The sequence below is a fragment of the Apaloderma vittatum genome, unplaced genomic scaffold (assembly GCF_000703405.1).
Source record: "Apaloderma vittatum isolate BGI_N311 unplaced genomic scaffold, ASM70340v1 scaffold6490, whole genome shotgun sequence".
Lineage (NCBI taxonomy): Eukaryota > Metazoa > Chordata > Aves > Trogoniformes > Trogonidae > Apaloderma > Apaloderma vittatum.
The window spans coordinates 79,449-94,915 of record NW_009694965.1 but is presented as its reverse complement, the minus strand read 5'-3'; the positions used below and the strand labels follow the sequence as shown (position 1 = coordinate 94,915).

Genomic DNA, 15,467 nt, shown 5'->3' with positions numbered 1-15,467 from the left:
CTCAATATCACGAGTGTGATTTTTTCTTTAAAACAGAACAACGGACCATGATAGAGTCTATTGATCCCAGGTTTCCTGACTAGTGTGCTAAGAGCAGCACTGATAAGAGTAGCCTGAGTCCTCTGTCTCATCCCTTATTTCTATAATAAATAACACCCTTTTTTTAAAGGAAGAGCTGTTTGTTGACAAATTTTGTTTGCATTTATAAAAAAAACCAACTCAAATCCCATGCATATAGAGGTCAAATTTTCAGCAGCATTGGTATGACTTTGGTGTCTATCACCCATTCACAAATTCTAGCCAGTGCCTAAATAAGTACTGATTAAAAAAGGGAAGGAAAAAAAAACGGAACATAAATACATCAGTGTTCCTTGGCAAAACCAGACGTTAGAGGAGGAACCGGCCGTAGGGACGATTAGCTTCTGCATTGACTTTAATCCCAGGAGGCACTCAGTAACCACAGAACTGGGGACCCAAGACAAACACAGATCAAAACACAACCACGAGCACCAGGGCAGGTGCTCAGCTTGAGCTGGCAAACGGGCCAACAACTACTGTCAGGTATTTAAGGCATTTTGTCAGCAACACAATGCAAATACTTCAGCTTTTCCTGGTTTAGCTCCCTGCAGCGAACAGGACAAACCATACAGTTGTACACATGCAGCTTTGCTGCATCAGTAGGGTGTTGAGCACACTCCACCATGTCTTTAACTCCGGAAAATAATGATTCGTAGCGATCAGAAACAGCAGCTGCACAAGAAACTCTCTAATACATCAATGCTGTGAAACGATTTCCAGAGAATTCGAGCAAGAGGAAAATGCTGCGTTAATTCTGGACTGGGTGCAGAATCTGCTTGTGAAAAAACCCGCAACTGCAATATGTCTCTCTGTAAAACACTGCGGGGTGAAGTTAAAAGGCAGAATAAACTTGCATTGATAATACCTTTGAGTGATTTTCAGACCACTCTTACAGCGACTGCAGTACTGCAGCAGGTAAGCTAACTCGCCTGCACGCTGCGGAATTGTTCCCCTGCGTGTTAAGACTGTTACGAAGACGCATTTTCCTTCAGCTCTGCTGTCCCCTTGCACTACCCAGCAACATCTAAACCAGCTGTTGATGTCCATGTTTCCAACACAATGCGCTTTACTACAGAAGATGGTCTCACAAGACCTTATTAGAAATTAAATGCCATCCAAGAATTGAAATTCAAAGGTCCCTTGAGCCACACGTGCTATTGGCTTTTAATACTGTAATGTTCCATGCCTGGATTTGACTGCAGGCCTGAAATTAGATGATTAGGTCAAAAATACATTAGACAAACTATTTGCTTCTTAACTCCGTCTTGGTTTCCAGCTCTGTCTGCCCCAAAGACCCGCACACATCTCTGTCACCACTCTCAGAGCCACAGCCATCACGACAACTACTGAAAAAAAACCCAACAACCAACTACATTTACAAATGCTAACATTTTGACCAATATCAGGATTATAGTTTTGCTAAAAAGTGTTTACTAGTTTGTACCCGCACGTAGAATAAACCTAAGAGGTCAGCTACGTCTCTTGGTTGGCACGTATTGATCTGGACAGGCATAATGCTGCCCATATATTTCAAAGCATGCTAATTTAACTTCTCTTTAAAAGTATTAAATTTACAACTTCATAATGAAGATTTTACTACCACACTCGTAGAAAACTATTATTTGTCACGTAATTAATATGCCATTAAACTAAATTTCTGTCCCATTTCTTGGATGAAGTAACTCCCAATAGAAGCATATACATTACAAACTACTCAAGTATTTTACTTCTTTCGGTACATCCGCCACACCCAAATGAAAAGTAAAGCAATCCTCCAGCTTCATAACTAAAAGAAAAATCTTCATTTATGCTTTCATTTTTAACTCTGGAGTTAACTCAGGATGATCATAAATTGAACTTCTTAAAATGCTAGATAAAAGTGGGACACATTTGCTGTCTCACACCCCCTCCAATAAAAAAAAAAAAAAAGAGAAGAAGTTTTTGCACTTATTATTCTGCATGGTGCCCAAAGCAAACAATGATAAAAGTTAGTAAGTGGAGAGTCGCTTGTTGTTTTTACAGCATAGGAGCCCTGTATCTCTGAACCACTAAGCAGCTGGAGTCTGGTTTAATTACTTAACATCAATCAAGATGTAAACCAGCACTTGGAGACCAAGGAATGCAACGTTCATCTGCAACACAAAAGAAATAGCTAAGCTATCTTAGCTTCTGCCTAGACCGTTTGTACACTAGGAAAAGTCAACACGCTACTTTTATACCACGGCAGTAACATGAAATAGCCAAACAGTAATTTTACACATCAGTGACAATTTGTAGTAAGGGAAGAAAAGATTACGAGACTATTATTTCACACAGGCTTGTAAAGTCTAACGCAGAACACGTTTGTCCAGTAGTACCTTCTGGGAAGCAGCAGCACCAGTATACGATAAATAAAATCAACAGATGGAAAGTTAAAATAAAAGGAGCTGTGAAATTGCGAACTCTAGGTTCCTGCCTGAATTTTTCACCTGTTCACTTTGTAAGCTTAGAAAATACAACTCTTTTATTGTGTTTTTGCTGAGATGAAGAACACACAACGCTGCATTCAACGTGACGGAGCGCTACAGACTGACTGCCTTTTCCAAGGTCAAAGGAGATGATCTCATTATCCCTTCTGCTCTTCAGAGCTAGAGATGCGAACTACACGCTCCATCTAAATTTACGAAAAAAACAACCACCTACCACAGTACCCAAGAACTTCTCCCTTAAGATAAAAGAAACAAGGAACCACATGGGACAGATGCTGGCCACATCATTTATGGTGCTGTCAGAAGCAGCTCAGTTGCTGCAAGCGCTGGGGGTGACGTAAGACACCACAAAGATTTGCCTGAGTCTTCAGCACATCTTGGATAATCCATCTACAGAAGCAAAGATTATAAATGACAGCATCTTGTTGACAGCTGCTCTGCAGTTCCCTTCTGAAAGAGGAACTTGTCTGATGGCTTGTTAAACCAGCTTTAGCGACGCGTCGCATCCTCAAGTGGCTCAAAGCAGCTGAACATGCCTTGAAAATCAGATTCCTGCTACTTTCAGAGTTCTAGGGTCGATTTCTACTGCCAAGTTTCGGATCGACTGATAATGAAAACATGGGATATGACGATGCTCCTCCATACCAAGGGGAAGAGTCCTCTCCCTTTTTGGCAATCTATGGAATGGGCAGATATTGTGGGCAGCATTCCTACGGGAATCTGCTGACACACTGCAACGGGCCGGACAGCGAGTGCTCAAGACTTTGCTGGTGCGAGTCAAATAAATGACTGGAATAAGAGCCCAGAACAGTAACCAGCATTAAGCTCTGGCCTGAACTCAGGCACGTTCTTACACACGGCTGCGATCACTGCTCTTCTGCCAACATACCCTGTCACTAATGCTAAAATGGACAGCTTAAAAATTGTTTGCAGCGTTTCAGAGAGAATTCTTGCGACAGCAGAAGTCGGTCGTTGCATCTGGCCACTCGAAAGTAGAAAAAAAAACAAGCTATATTTGCTCAGACTTCAGAGGGTCATTTTGGTATAGAAGAGGAAGATAAAAGCAGGAATCTCTCACAATATGAGCTAGCAAATCAAAGCAAATAGGAATTCCACTCGCTGATAATCCAAGAGAAAAGAGACAGTTATAAAACACATTCAGCATTGTTTGTTCTAGGCAGTGGGGCTGTATCTCATGCCAACAGATTATCTGATGGCAATTAAACCACAGAACACTTGATGAAAATATTATGGAAAAAGGAAAGAAAATATAATTTCCAGGGAAAGCCAGTGGTAACTGCAGCACCATGGACACTGCTCTCGATGTTTACCAGCACACTTAATTTCAATTACTTCAAATATGTTTTGAAGTGTTCAAAAGCATTCGTTTCAGGCATTCAGAAAGATGCATCTACTACCATTTCCGCTTACACGTGAAATAATTAAAACACACTAAATTTGTTTGCTGCATTATTCCATCTCTAATGCTGTTTAACAAAGAAGGATTTATTTTTTAAAACCACCTCCACCGCTGGAGTCTCCCATTTACTCCTAATGCAGTGCCTAAAAGGCTCTCAGCCCCACCTGAGAGGCTGATGGAGACAGTGGAGAACATAAAGCTGATATAGAATTAGATACAGAATTTTTTCAGGATAGAAACACACTTAACAACAGAAAAGTGTTCTTTCTTTTAATATAATTCTTTATTCTAGTGTAAGCCTCCTGTATTAAATCTAAAGCCACAGCAAGAAAGCCTCCCCTTAAAAATTATAGTATATGTACACTGAAAAAACTAATCCCCTTAAGTAATAAATTGTATTTCCATGACACCAATACAGAGGTGTATGGAATATGCAGGAAGGAGTCACTGAAACATCAAGAATTATTGTTATTTGGAGCACAGAAGCAATAACAGGATCACGAACATGTAACGCTAGCAACTGCTTTCAGCAAGAAACAGACTCCTCAAAGTCAGTGGGATTCCACAGGATTAAAAAAAAAAAATTAGAGAAAGGGATGCATGTGAACTAATACCGTATGCACAATTTAAAGATCAAGAATTTTGCCAGCTATTGGCACAGTTAGAGCGTATGGGTTTACGCAGTCTTATGACAGCAAGGACTTGTTTAGCACGATACTCGGGGTGATAGAACCAGGCAGGAGTTGTCCAGTTTCTTTAAACTTGGTGAAAAAATCGAGCTTCTTACACATAAAGAGTTTAAATGCAGTACCCGGAGATGACCTTTGATTTATATTTTGATTTCTGCAGTCAATTTACAGTTAGAGATTGTATTTCCCTAAAAGATGACTCCTATTAAGGAGCAACAAAAAATATGACACCTTTATACACCAGAACTGATAAAACAAACCTCTCTCGAAAGAGCTGAGAAAGGGAAACTACGGAAATAACAGGCTTGAATATCACTTTCATTCATTAGCATTTCTGAAAGATTCATGGAGAACACAGAGAATTTCTTTAAGGAGTTGGGAAATATTTATATAAAGATATATAAGATTGAGGGTTCTTCATTATTTAATTCGTTCCCTTTTTCAGCTCAATTCCGCCCACTTCTCTCTCTGCCTCCCATTTGCATGCCTGGCAGGTGGGTTTAATATCTTTTGCTCCCTCATCTTACGCCAAAAGTAAAGTTAAAAAAAGGCACTGACATGAAACAATTACATGAACACAGGGAAAGAACCGCTTGGTAGCCGAAGCTCAGCTACAACTCGTATCAATTTCCCACTGCTTTAAAATGCAAATGGCACAAAAGATGCAGCGAAGTGAATCGGGGAACAGGAGACAAAACAGAACACGCCTCGATCAGGGAGAAGGAAAACAGCGAGGAGCCCGAAGGAGAGGTGGGCTGTTGCCACGGTCCAGTTTCCGATTTCACTTTTACACCAGAGCAGACCCCAACAATCATTAAACAAACCATTAAAGAGCCGGGGCTTATCTCCAGCAGCACGCCGGGTACCGCGCTCCTCGGAGGGTTACAGCCCAGTTTCTAGGCGAGATCCGTAACAGCTGATTACACAGATTGCTTGGCTTCCAGCTGCATCTTCTTCTCGTAAGAATTCTCACGTAGAAGGAAAAGTGCAATCACTCTTCCCTGTGCCGCTACCTTATTCTGGGTTCCTGCATGCACCGGCTGCAAATTCATTTGGTTTTTTTTTCTATGACATTTTAATCACCTTCCCATTTGCACGTCACATCTCAAAGCGCTTCTATTATTATTATTATTTTCATTTCCTCAAAGTGGTAGTGACAGATGATTAACTGGTACGGCAATCTTTCCACATGAAAGATTTCTTATTTCTAATTCCACAGAAAAAGGGCAACATATAGTACAGCATTTCTTTCAAAAATATCCTAAGATTTAAAATATCCTAAGGTCTCCCACAAGCAGCTCACAGGGAAAAAAAACCCAACCCCAAAAATTCAGCTGCTACACAAGTTGGACTTAAAAGTGAAGGAGAACCTTATTATTTGAAATGTATCAACGAAGCTGATAATGAGAAATAACTAAATCATTCCCAAATTCAAAAAGGATAGTGAAAACTCCTGGTGCTAAGGCTCATTTCTCTTAAAGAAAGCCTGCAGCAGGGCAATAAATTACGAGTTTAAAAAAAAGCTACGCCAAGGAAACTTCTAGACCTGGTTTTGCTGCTCTGTTGTTCTTGTCTAGGGCTCGAGGAAATTTATGACTTCCTTCTCCTGCGTGTGCCACTAAGAAATCTTCTAGAACACAAGCCTCCTAAATCCTCTGCCTACAAATATATGCACATTTAGGGGATTCAGCTGAAGAGACTCTCCTCAAATCTACTTTTTTTTGTAAAAAATGCCCTCCTGAAGTGGCTATAAAAAGCACGTTCGAGCTCCTCTGCTATTTATACTGTATAGGAAGAAGGCCTGAAAATTGGCAGCAGGCATTTCTGCATGTTTTGTACCTCAGAAATACAAGTATGCCAAGAATTTTCATCTGTGGTTGCGCTGCAGATTTCTAGGAATAGGAGGGGAAAAAAATGTCTCATTTGTCTGCTAGAGCACATATTGCTACACACCCACTATTATAAATAATAAGCATTTGTCTGGAGTTTGAATTAAACAATGACAGACTATTTTTTTAAAGGCATTTGAATAAAAATCTATTGCAATTCTCCATTTTTCAGAATAATCCGGAGATAACATTTTAGCAGAAGAGACATGTGGAAAATCTCCTCTTAAAAGAGAAATACCAACAAAATAAAAAAACACGGGGCCATTTGAGATCATTTTATATACCACAAAGTAGTAATAAAGACCAAATCAGATCTCTTCCTCCAGTGCAGATCATCATCTGACCGTTAGAGAAGGTGCCACTGAAATGGAAAGGCTGGTATTTCACATAGTAGTGTTTAAAAATTTGCACTTTACATCTATTCCACTGGAAAACGTTGGAGGGATGAATTAATGATGATAATTCTCGACAGAGAAGTATTCCCACACGTCGCCTCCATGTGGAAAACTGGAGGCTACCAACCAGCAGCTGCCCACAGACACCACCTAAAAACTCCAGCCTTGTGTCCCAGCCAAGTGACTGCTCTTTAGCTCAACAGGACGATTTATCAGCGCACACACCAGCTTCCAAGGGCGCAAATATCCGAGATAGTCCTATCAGCTCCCTGTTACAGCTCCTCCCACCCGAGTCGGCTTCTCTCGTCTAAGTCAACGAACGCGCAATTCAATGGCCTTGACTTACTGCGAGATGTGAGTTATTGGGGTCAGCAGCGTCTCGCCCTCCAGGTCAAGCTCGTCGGCGAAGCTGCTGGTCCTGATGAAGGGTCCTGTGTTCACATCTAAAAACGTCGGGTTTTTTTTCACTGTGAGGAAACATGCAGAGAGCAGTTAAAGCAACAGCATTCGGCTTTTTCAGTCTGGATCTCTGAAATACTGGACATTTTAACAGAATATTGAAAATAGAACTTACTACAAAAAAGCTCATGAAAAGCAAAGCTTTAACTCTTCTTCTACCCAAAGAACTTTGACTTCTGCTGAAGATGTAAAGCTAGTATTTTTATTTTTTTATTTTTTTTGTTCACACTCCTGATATTCTCTGTTCTAGTGTATCCATACTACAGGCAGCTTCATGCATTGTATTCAGCCGTACCACTGACCACTGCTCCACAGCGACCGTGCAGGAGTGCAATTCAATAACAAGATCAGTTCCTTTTCATATGACCTCTACTTCAAATTTAGTTTATAATACCAGCTTCTGGGGCATAATTACTGTGACTAAGATCAAGAAATTAGGCTTACATCAACAAAGAAGCCCAGGCACTTTCATGGTGAGCAGTCAGCTCCTGTCATGTGCTCTCTGAGCTGGTCTACTGGTTTCCAGTCCCTCTCACACTCAGGCACAAGGATGGCTCCTCTTTGAGCCCAGACATGGGACAGGTGGCAAGATGCATATAAATGAAATCACCATTGTATTTACACATGACTGTAAACGAATTTCATAGAGAATAAATTACTACAACCAGCACTACAAATTTCTGTGCTGCAGTGGACAACTCTGGACAGAGCATTGCAAAGGTCTAGTAGTTAATAAAGATGTTTAGTGATTAATGAAGATGATGGAGCAATGAAATATTATGAGCTTTACCTGGAGAGGAAGGAGGGCTCGAAGGCTGTTGGTCTGTGGAAAAGGATGGCCAGGAGCGCTGACAATCTGAGTCAGAGTAAAGACACATAAAACAAAGAGAGAGAGAAGAGGGGAAAAGACACACATACACACACAAAAAAAAAAAAAAAGAAAAAAGAAAAAAGCTCCAGACAGGCAGCTGAGGTGATGCAGAGACACCTAAAATACAGTATGTTGTACCTGACATGGTTAAAAACAACATAAAGAAATACTGTGGAATTACATGTTAGCAGAATATTGAATCGCCGCTAAGGGAGGCTTTGTTTTGTGTTCAAACCCACCCTCCAAGGCAGTGTCACTGGAGTGATACTCCTCCCTACGTGCCAGTCCCATTTTGAGGGGCATCCATATGTTTGCCCCTTCCTTCCTTTCTTGAGGCTTTCCTCAAGTGTTTCTCTTTCCAAGGTGTACAACCTCATAAGGGTCAGACCCCTCTTGCTGTGGTTCATAGTACCTGCCTCAAGCTGAATTTCTTGGGGAAAAGGTTCAGGCAAGCAAGAGGAGTCAATGGTGAGGAAGAGCCTCACCTAAACATGTTTACGCTATGCTTAGCCCTTTTGAATCAGGCTATCCTTTTTATAACTATTTCATTAAGCAATGCCTATGGACTCACACATTGGGACAGACTGATATTTCTCAGAAGCATTGCCTTAATTATACGCAAAGAGAAAAACTCTCAAATCACAAGTGTACTGGAGTTCAAAAAAAAAAATAATTTAAAAAACACCCCTTTGTAAGTGTTCTGTCAGTGCTAGACATGATCCAGCCATGGCTCCTGGATCTTTCCTAATTGATGATGCCAGGAGAAAGGAGGAGGGAAGAAAAGGAGGTGGAAATGTCTGTTTGCTGGCAGGGAAAACAGATGGAGGATCTAGGAGCGTGAAAACTTGAATCTAAGCGGGCAGCTCAGAGAACTAAAACTTACTGAATACGAGAAAGCAGCACATGGACATGGGCCTAGAGGCTTTCTGAGGACACAGTTAAAGCTAAATGAACATTCTTTAACTGTGTACTTTCTGATCTCTTGCTTCTGAGCTTCAGGCTTGGCAGCTGCACTTTTGCATGTAGGTAATCCCACAGTAAGCACAAATAACACCCTCTCCTCTTTATTTCTTTACATCGCTGTGAGAACAGTGTTAGATAACCTCCCAGGTCCCCCAAGCTCATGCTGCCTGGCTCGGAAATACAAACTGCATCTATGGTGGCTGGCAAAGCTCCTGTGATACTTCCCCAGGAGGAAGGAATTTCTTTAAAGAAGGTGACTTCACGACCCCTGCCGCTCTCCTGAGCCTGCTCGTCCACGTTCGCCCCCACCAGAGATGCACCACTTGGAATACAGGAGAAAAATGGAAACCAGAAAATGGGCAAAGCAAGATCTGGTGAAGGGGAGTGAAAACGTTTCAGTTTGTTTTCTGCTAGGTTATTGCCTTCATTGTCCTGTGTTCCACGGGTGTTCCGAGGAGAAAATGAGCCTTGTGCTTTCCGACAGTTTAATCCAAGCCCCAATCACCGAGAAGAAGCCTCTATTGTCTTTAGTGGATGCAGAGCAGACCACTTGCAGGTGGCTCACAGCACCCTCCCTAAAGCACAGAGGTTTTTTGCCCAGACCGAGCTTTAATCCTAGAGTCCTTTGGGGAACATTCAATTGTTAAGAAAGTGCCCAAGCAAGCACATTAGGAACATCACAGGGCTACACGGCTGCTTAAGTGATCACAGAATCCAGACAAACAGTAAAATAAATTATTTAATTTATGGGTCCCCATCTGTTCACAAATATCTACAGAGCGTTTTTACAGGAACAGATGCATGTACTTCAGAATGCACAATATTGGAGGTCAAATCTGGAAATTTCTCTTCCATCCCAGTCTGTTTAGAACTTAACTCTCATCTACGTGCTCAGATAACTTAACTACTGGATGAATTACAGTTTATTTGTATGCAGATTATCTTTTTCTATTGGTTATGTATACATGAGCAGTTTTTCTCAATTCTAAAAAGACCAACGGAGATCACCTACCTGTAGGAACGAGTGCTCATGTTTCTCTTTGTAGTGAGACTGTGGGCGCGATTGTGAGTACAAGTTTGAAAATGTAGATTTTTGTCTGTCTAGATCTCCTTGTCTGCAAAGTATTTCTTAGAAACTATATGGCACTAGACACACAGGAACAGCACCGCAAACGTTACGTTGTCATAAGCTAGCATGCCACAGATAGAATTATTTTCCTCAACTTACCAAGCAATTTTAATATTCCTTTTTGTCCTGTATACTTGTAACAGTTTAGAGAGAGCAGAACACAGATAAAAAAAGAAAAAAGATAAGTGTCAGAAGAAATTCATGGCAAGCTAGAGGTGATATTTGCAGTGCAGTAGTACTAGGCTGCCTGCAAATCATATTGTCTTTTAATGAATTAACAAACATAGCGATAAGAGGTGGGACTTGACAAATCTAAGCATTTGTATGGTTTGTTCCTTGGGTTCTTTTGGAGAAAAGTATCTGTACTCAAAGCCTGGGACATAGACTAAACTCAGTATTCTCCTACCTTTTAAAAGCTATGTAATTTCTACCACCAGATGTAATTCACAATCATTCCTTAACAGAGACCAAGAACGAGTGGGAAAGCATGGGATGTTACCAAAGGAGACAAAGACAGGAGCGTTCCAAAAAAGCACAGGGACGGCGAGACTTTCTGCTCAAATTAAAATATGCCTGGTGCCAGCCCACATTGCTATCGGATTTTAAAAGTCATTAAATTCAATCAGGTCAGCCAAATTTCTGAGGAGAAAGAAAACGAAGTACTTAGGGTTTCTATAAAACACATCTTAAAAATTAAACCTCACTAGTGCTGCCAAAATTTGAGCAATACACATTAGAAACTTCTAATAAAAGTACATTTGTAAAAAAGCCACATTGTAAATTCAGTTATTTTGGAAGTTCATTACAACTAAAGCAACTATAACTCAGCTATGAATTGTAAAGTGACTGTCAAAGCCTTTTCTTTTCCCTCGTACTGCACCATTTTGCACAGGGAGAGTTAATACAGATGGATCCACGTTTATCTTAAGTAATTCTGCTTTCAAAATTTGATTCACAGCCTACTCCACTGAGCAGATGGCAGGAGCACGTGATGCTTTCACATAGCAGACGATATTCAGCACAGCCCAGATGTGCCAGCCCTTTTTTGGTTGAGGTACAGCTTGGGTAAATTTCCCATGGAAAAGCTAACAGTCAATCCAGGTAACTTCAGTTAATTGCAGAATGGGGGAACCTATGCCGCAGAGACAGCAGCTCTTCTGGCAGGCAGAAATGACAAATAATCTTAGTTTGCCGGCAGTGGAGCATGTTCATTAAAGGGATGGTTTAATCTCATCCCGACAAGCCAGCAACCAAAGCCAAAAAAGCAAAGTTTTCTGGCTTTTGAACGACAAGAGCTTGTTCTGTCCTCATCCTCTCTCCTACAGGTATTAAAAAGGACCTCTGTGTAAATTACTAATAGAAGCCATTACAGTTACAGGCATTGATAATGGAATTTCTTACCAGAATTTTCGTATGCTTCGAAATTGAAATCAGGTCTCCTCTCCTCCGCCACGTGGTCATAAGTGATGTGTGGAACAGTCAACATCCTATCCGGAGAAGAAGGCCCATTGTCCTTGTCTAACTTAGATTTCTTCTTTTTAACCTAAAAACACACATGCATTAAATTACTCAAACCAAGCCACATTTAGTCACCTCTTTGGCAATTTCTTCAATAATAACGCAAGGCCCACGAGCACTAAGCAGTCAAAGGAGTGCTTGGCCAATTCCATTTTCATGGTGCTACGTTGTGCGATTCTCAGGAAGGCTGCCCCTTGTTGTGCCAAAACTGGTTTATCACTAAAATCCCTGCACACTGTCACCAGCAAACCCCTTGCCTGCAGTAAAAAACAGCCTGCTGGCTCTGCGACAGTTCACATAAACTATTCCATGACATCTTCACTATTTTATGGACGCAATTAATCATACCTTCGGCAAAAAGTTAATGGATATATTGCTACTGGACTCAGAGGAACCCACGATACCAGGGAAGATTTTTGCACAACATCCTTTTTCCTTCCAGCTCGAAACTACTGTCCAACAGAGAGTATAAAGCATTACCTAATCTAAAGATTCTCACAAAGGTTTCGCTGTTGCTATATTTTAAACAAAAAAACCCAACGCAAACTTATGGAATCTGTAGGTATGAAAATACTGCTGTATGTAGGCACAGGACATCTTCACCACAGAAGCTTAGAAAGTCATAAAATTAATAGCTGAGAGAAGCAGCATTTTTTGTTGTTATTTTTTTTCCCAAAAGCTAATTAGAGGTTATTGTTTTTAAACAGTCATTTTCATTCTTTTCCTTTGCTTATAGTTTTCCAACAACAGTAAGTTACTGACTGAAATGCCTGAATTAGGTCATTACTGCTTTTTTCCAAACCCATATATCCATTTAAAAAAGTCACGCTTGGGAACTGAAGCAAATTAACTTACAGTTTAAAAAAGTTTGTATACTGAAAATCTCAAAACTGAAATGAAAATAAAATTCTGAAACCAAGTAAGAATCTGTAAAACAAGCACAACAAATAGCCTCTAAAGAGTCAACAAATTCATTCTAATCTAAAAATTTTTAAATTCCTGTAACAGGAAATGTTAGTTACTGGTACCATCACTGATTTCTTCGGTTTTGGACTGGGTGACAGCAAATGATAATTTCGGGCAGCTTTCCGAATATATATTTTCCACGTAGAAGAGTCTGGGTTTTCTGCTGCATAGCATCTCCACGCAGTCTAGAAAAAAAACGTTTTAAGCATCAGAACAATCAAGGCAACTGGACTTGTAGCTATCTGTACCACACAGGAATTTCCAAGCAGCACACCAGTCATTATTTAATAGTATTCCTGAATTCCCTCGCTGGAAACATAAACACAACACAGTTTTGAATCCTTATTTAACAAACAGAAACCACATAGTTTGAGCTGGGCAAACCAGAAAGGAAGATGAGTCTCTTCCAGATGTAACTTTTGCTCCCATCAGCAAGCAAATAATTAATAGAGAGATTGGGGTTAAATTTCTTGCTCTGCCCCAGTTTTGCCCTCTGGCTTTAAGCATTTTGCCTATCACATTCTGTGTTTCAGGCTTCTACTGAAAAAACCAAAAAATTGTTCTTCCCTGCCTCACAGGAGTGTTATCAAGAAAAAAAATAAATAAAAAAGCAATTGTGACGTGGTCAGTAGGGCTACGTTCATATAAAGAAATGAGATTGAGAGCATGAGTGAACTGCATCAACAGCCAAAACCCAAACCCAATCTTCCCTTCCTGCCAACCCCCAATGACTCAAGTACTATGTTCTAGGACAAAAAGGAAGAAAAGCAGAGCTAGAAAAGAAGAGCAGTGACAAATGCATTCTCTCTTCAATGTGTAAGTATATCAGAGGCGATTAATACTTAAGCAAATTAACAAGCCAGATTCTCACTGTGTGACAAAAGGACACACATATACGTATGCAAACTCTAAGGTGAGAAAGTAGATGAAAGAAAGAAGACAAGGCAGAACGACAGAGGAAAAGAGCAGCTGGAAAGTCAAGGATCAGACAATCCCCACAAAATTCTTGCCATGGTTAAGAAGACCCTGGAAGGCCCCTAGAAGAAAACAAGGAATACAGGAAAAAAGGATCCCTCATTTCAGCTGTTGTCTTGTCCTGTACTCATTTCATAAACTTCTCGGTTTAAGAATAAAATTCTTCCAGGTTATTTGTAAAGTACTCATTAAATTGGGCCTTCAGAAGTCCAAGGCTATTGGCAAATTGTGATTACCACTATTAAGAACAGGCAGTCAGCCACGCAGTGTCCATCCTCCACTCCTAACTGAACATTTTAGACAGAGCCAGGTACAACACTCTGGACATGCAGGCTCAGGCTTCCAAAGAATTTGGGGTGACTTCCCAAAAGAATCAATGGGAATACCAAAAACCCAGTCTTTGCAAAGCCCTACCTTCTGACCATGGAATCCAAAGGAAACACACCGAGTCTGAACATTTTTGGCTAATCTCTGGCTATAACCAGAGCCCTGAATTTAAACCTTTTTCACATTAACTCTGGGACTGTTTCATTTCAAACATAAATTTTACCGTTCGCTACTGTTTCTGTAAAGAGTCCGATCTGGAAATCCACATTCACTCATGAAGCTAAAGACATAAGTCATAAGAGAACGCAAAAATGATGCGGCCTAGGTGTATGCACATCTAAATTTCTTTTGAATTTGATCCCTGTGCTTCTAAAGCTACAGGTGGATACTGAGGTAGAGAGGCAAAGCTGAAAGAACCTAGAATGAAACAATATTAATGCTTCTCCAGGGTTCTTCAGCTCTGATTTTAACCAGCTGAATTAAACAACTTGCACTGATTTCAGAGTGAACTTTTCTGCTCATCAGTTGACATTAAAGGTGAGATTTCCAAACCTGTTTAGAAGACTTGCATCTGTAACTCCTACACCTTTAGGAATCAGACATGGAAATTCTGTCGAGGGTTTGGAAAAAAAAAATTGTAAATGAAAAGCAATTACATTAAACAAAATTCAGGAACTCGGTACCTGTATCAGAGAGGCAGCAGCTGGAATTTGACGGTTGAAATGCTTCTGTCTTTGTTTTTGTTGTACCTTTAGGGCAAAGCCTGAACCAAGAATTCCCTGTGGGAAGAAATAAAACACAGATCTAATTATTTAATTTTTTTTAAGGGAGGGAAAAAAGCCACATGTAAGCTTGCCAAATTATGTTGAATTAATAAACTCCTATTCAGCGTCATAAAACCCAACTAATTATTTAGAGGAAATGACTTAATACTGTTAAGTTTTTTAGGCCGAGTTAGTATTACTTGTTGAAACAAGCAATGAATGCTATCGTGTCCTGATCCAAAGCTGCACTCAGATGCTAAACAGTGAGCAGAAATGGTAATTCATACCTTCTAAAAACCTCATAAAGCTTGTGCAGGGGCACGACAGAATAGGGAGAAATGTTACCCTGATGTGCTTAACTTCCGAGAAATAAAGCTTTGGCACGGCACTATTCAGGTCACAAGAAAGACCTCTTAACTGTAGTATGGTAATTTTCATTTCCATATGTTAACCCATGCTGGGAAGGAAGGACAAAGAGGAGGACAAGGAGTATTACAAAATGGTCAGGACTTCAATGAGCTCAACAGAAGGCCACCTAACCCACCCTCAGGACACG

At 40.4% G+C, this 15,467-nt stretch overlaps 1 protein-coding gene across 1 annotated transcript in view; it reads right to left on the bottom strand.

Annotated features, from left to right (window-relative positions):
* Positions 1 to 7,281: 7,281 nt before the first annotated feature.
* The window catches only part of KCNQ1 (potassium voltage-gated channel, KQT-like subfamily, member 1), a gene marked incomplete at its 5' end in the record, with an annotated part of 52,917 nt that continues 44,731 nt past the window's right edge, over positions 7,282 to 15,467 (bottom strand). Inside the window, 4 exons of the mRNA XM_009869412.1 lie at positions 7,282 to 7,406; positions 11,763 to 11,904; positions 12,908 to 13,030; positions 14,831 to 14,926. Coding sequence (XP_009867714.1) covers positions 7,282 to 7,406; positions 11,763 to 11,904; positions 12,908 to 13,030; positions 14,831 to 14,926 — 486 coding nt within the window. The remainder of the gene's footprint in view (positions 7,407 to 11,762; positions 11,905 to 12,907; positions 13,031 to 14,830; positions 14,927 to 15,467) is intronic.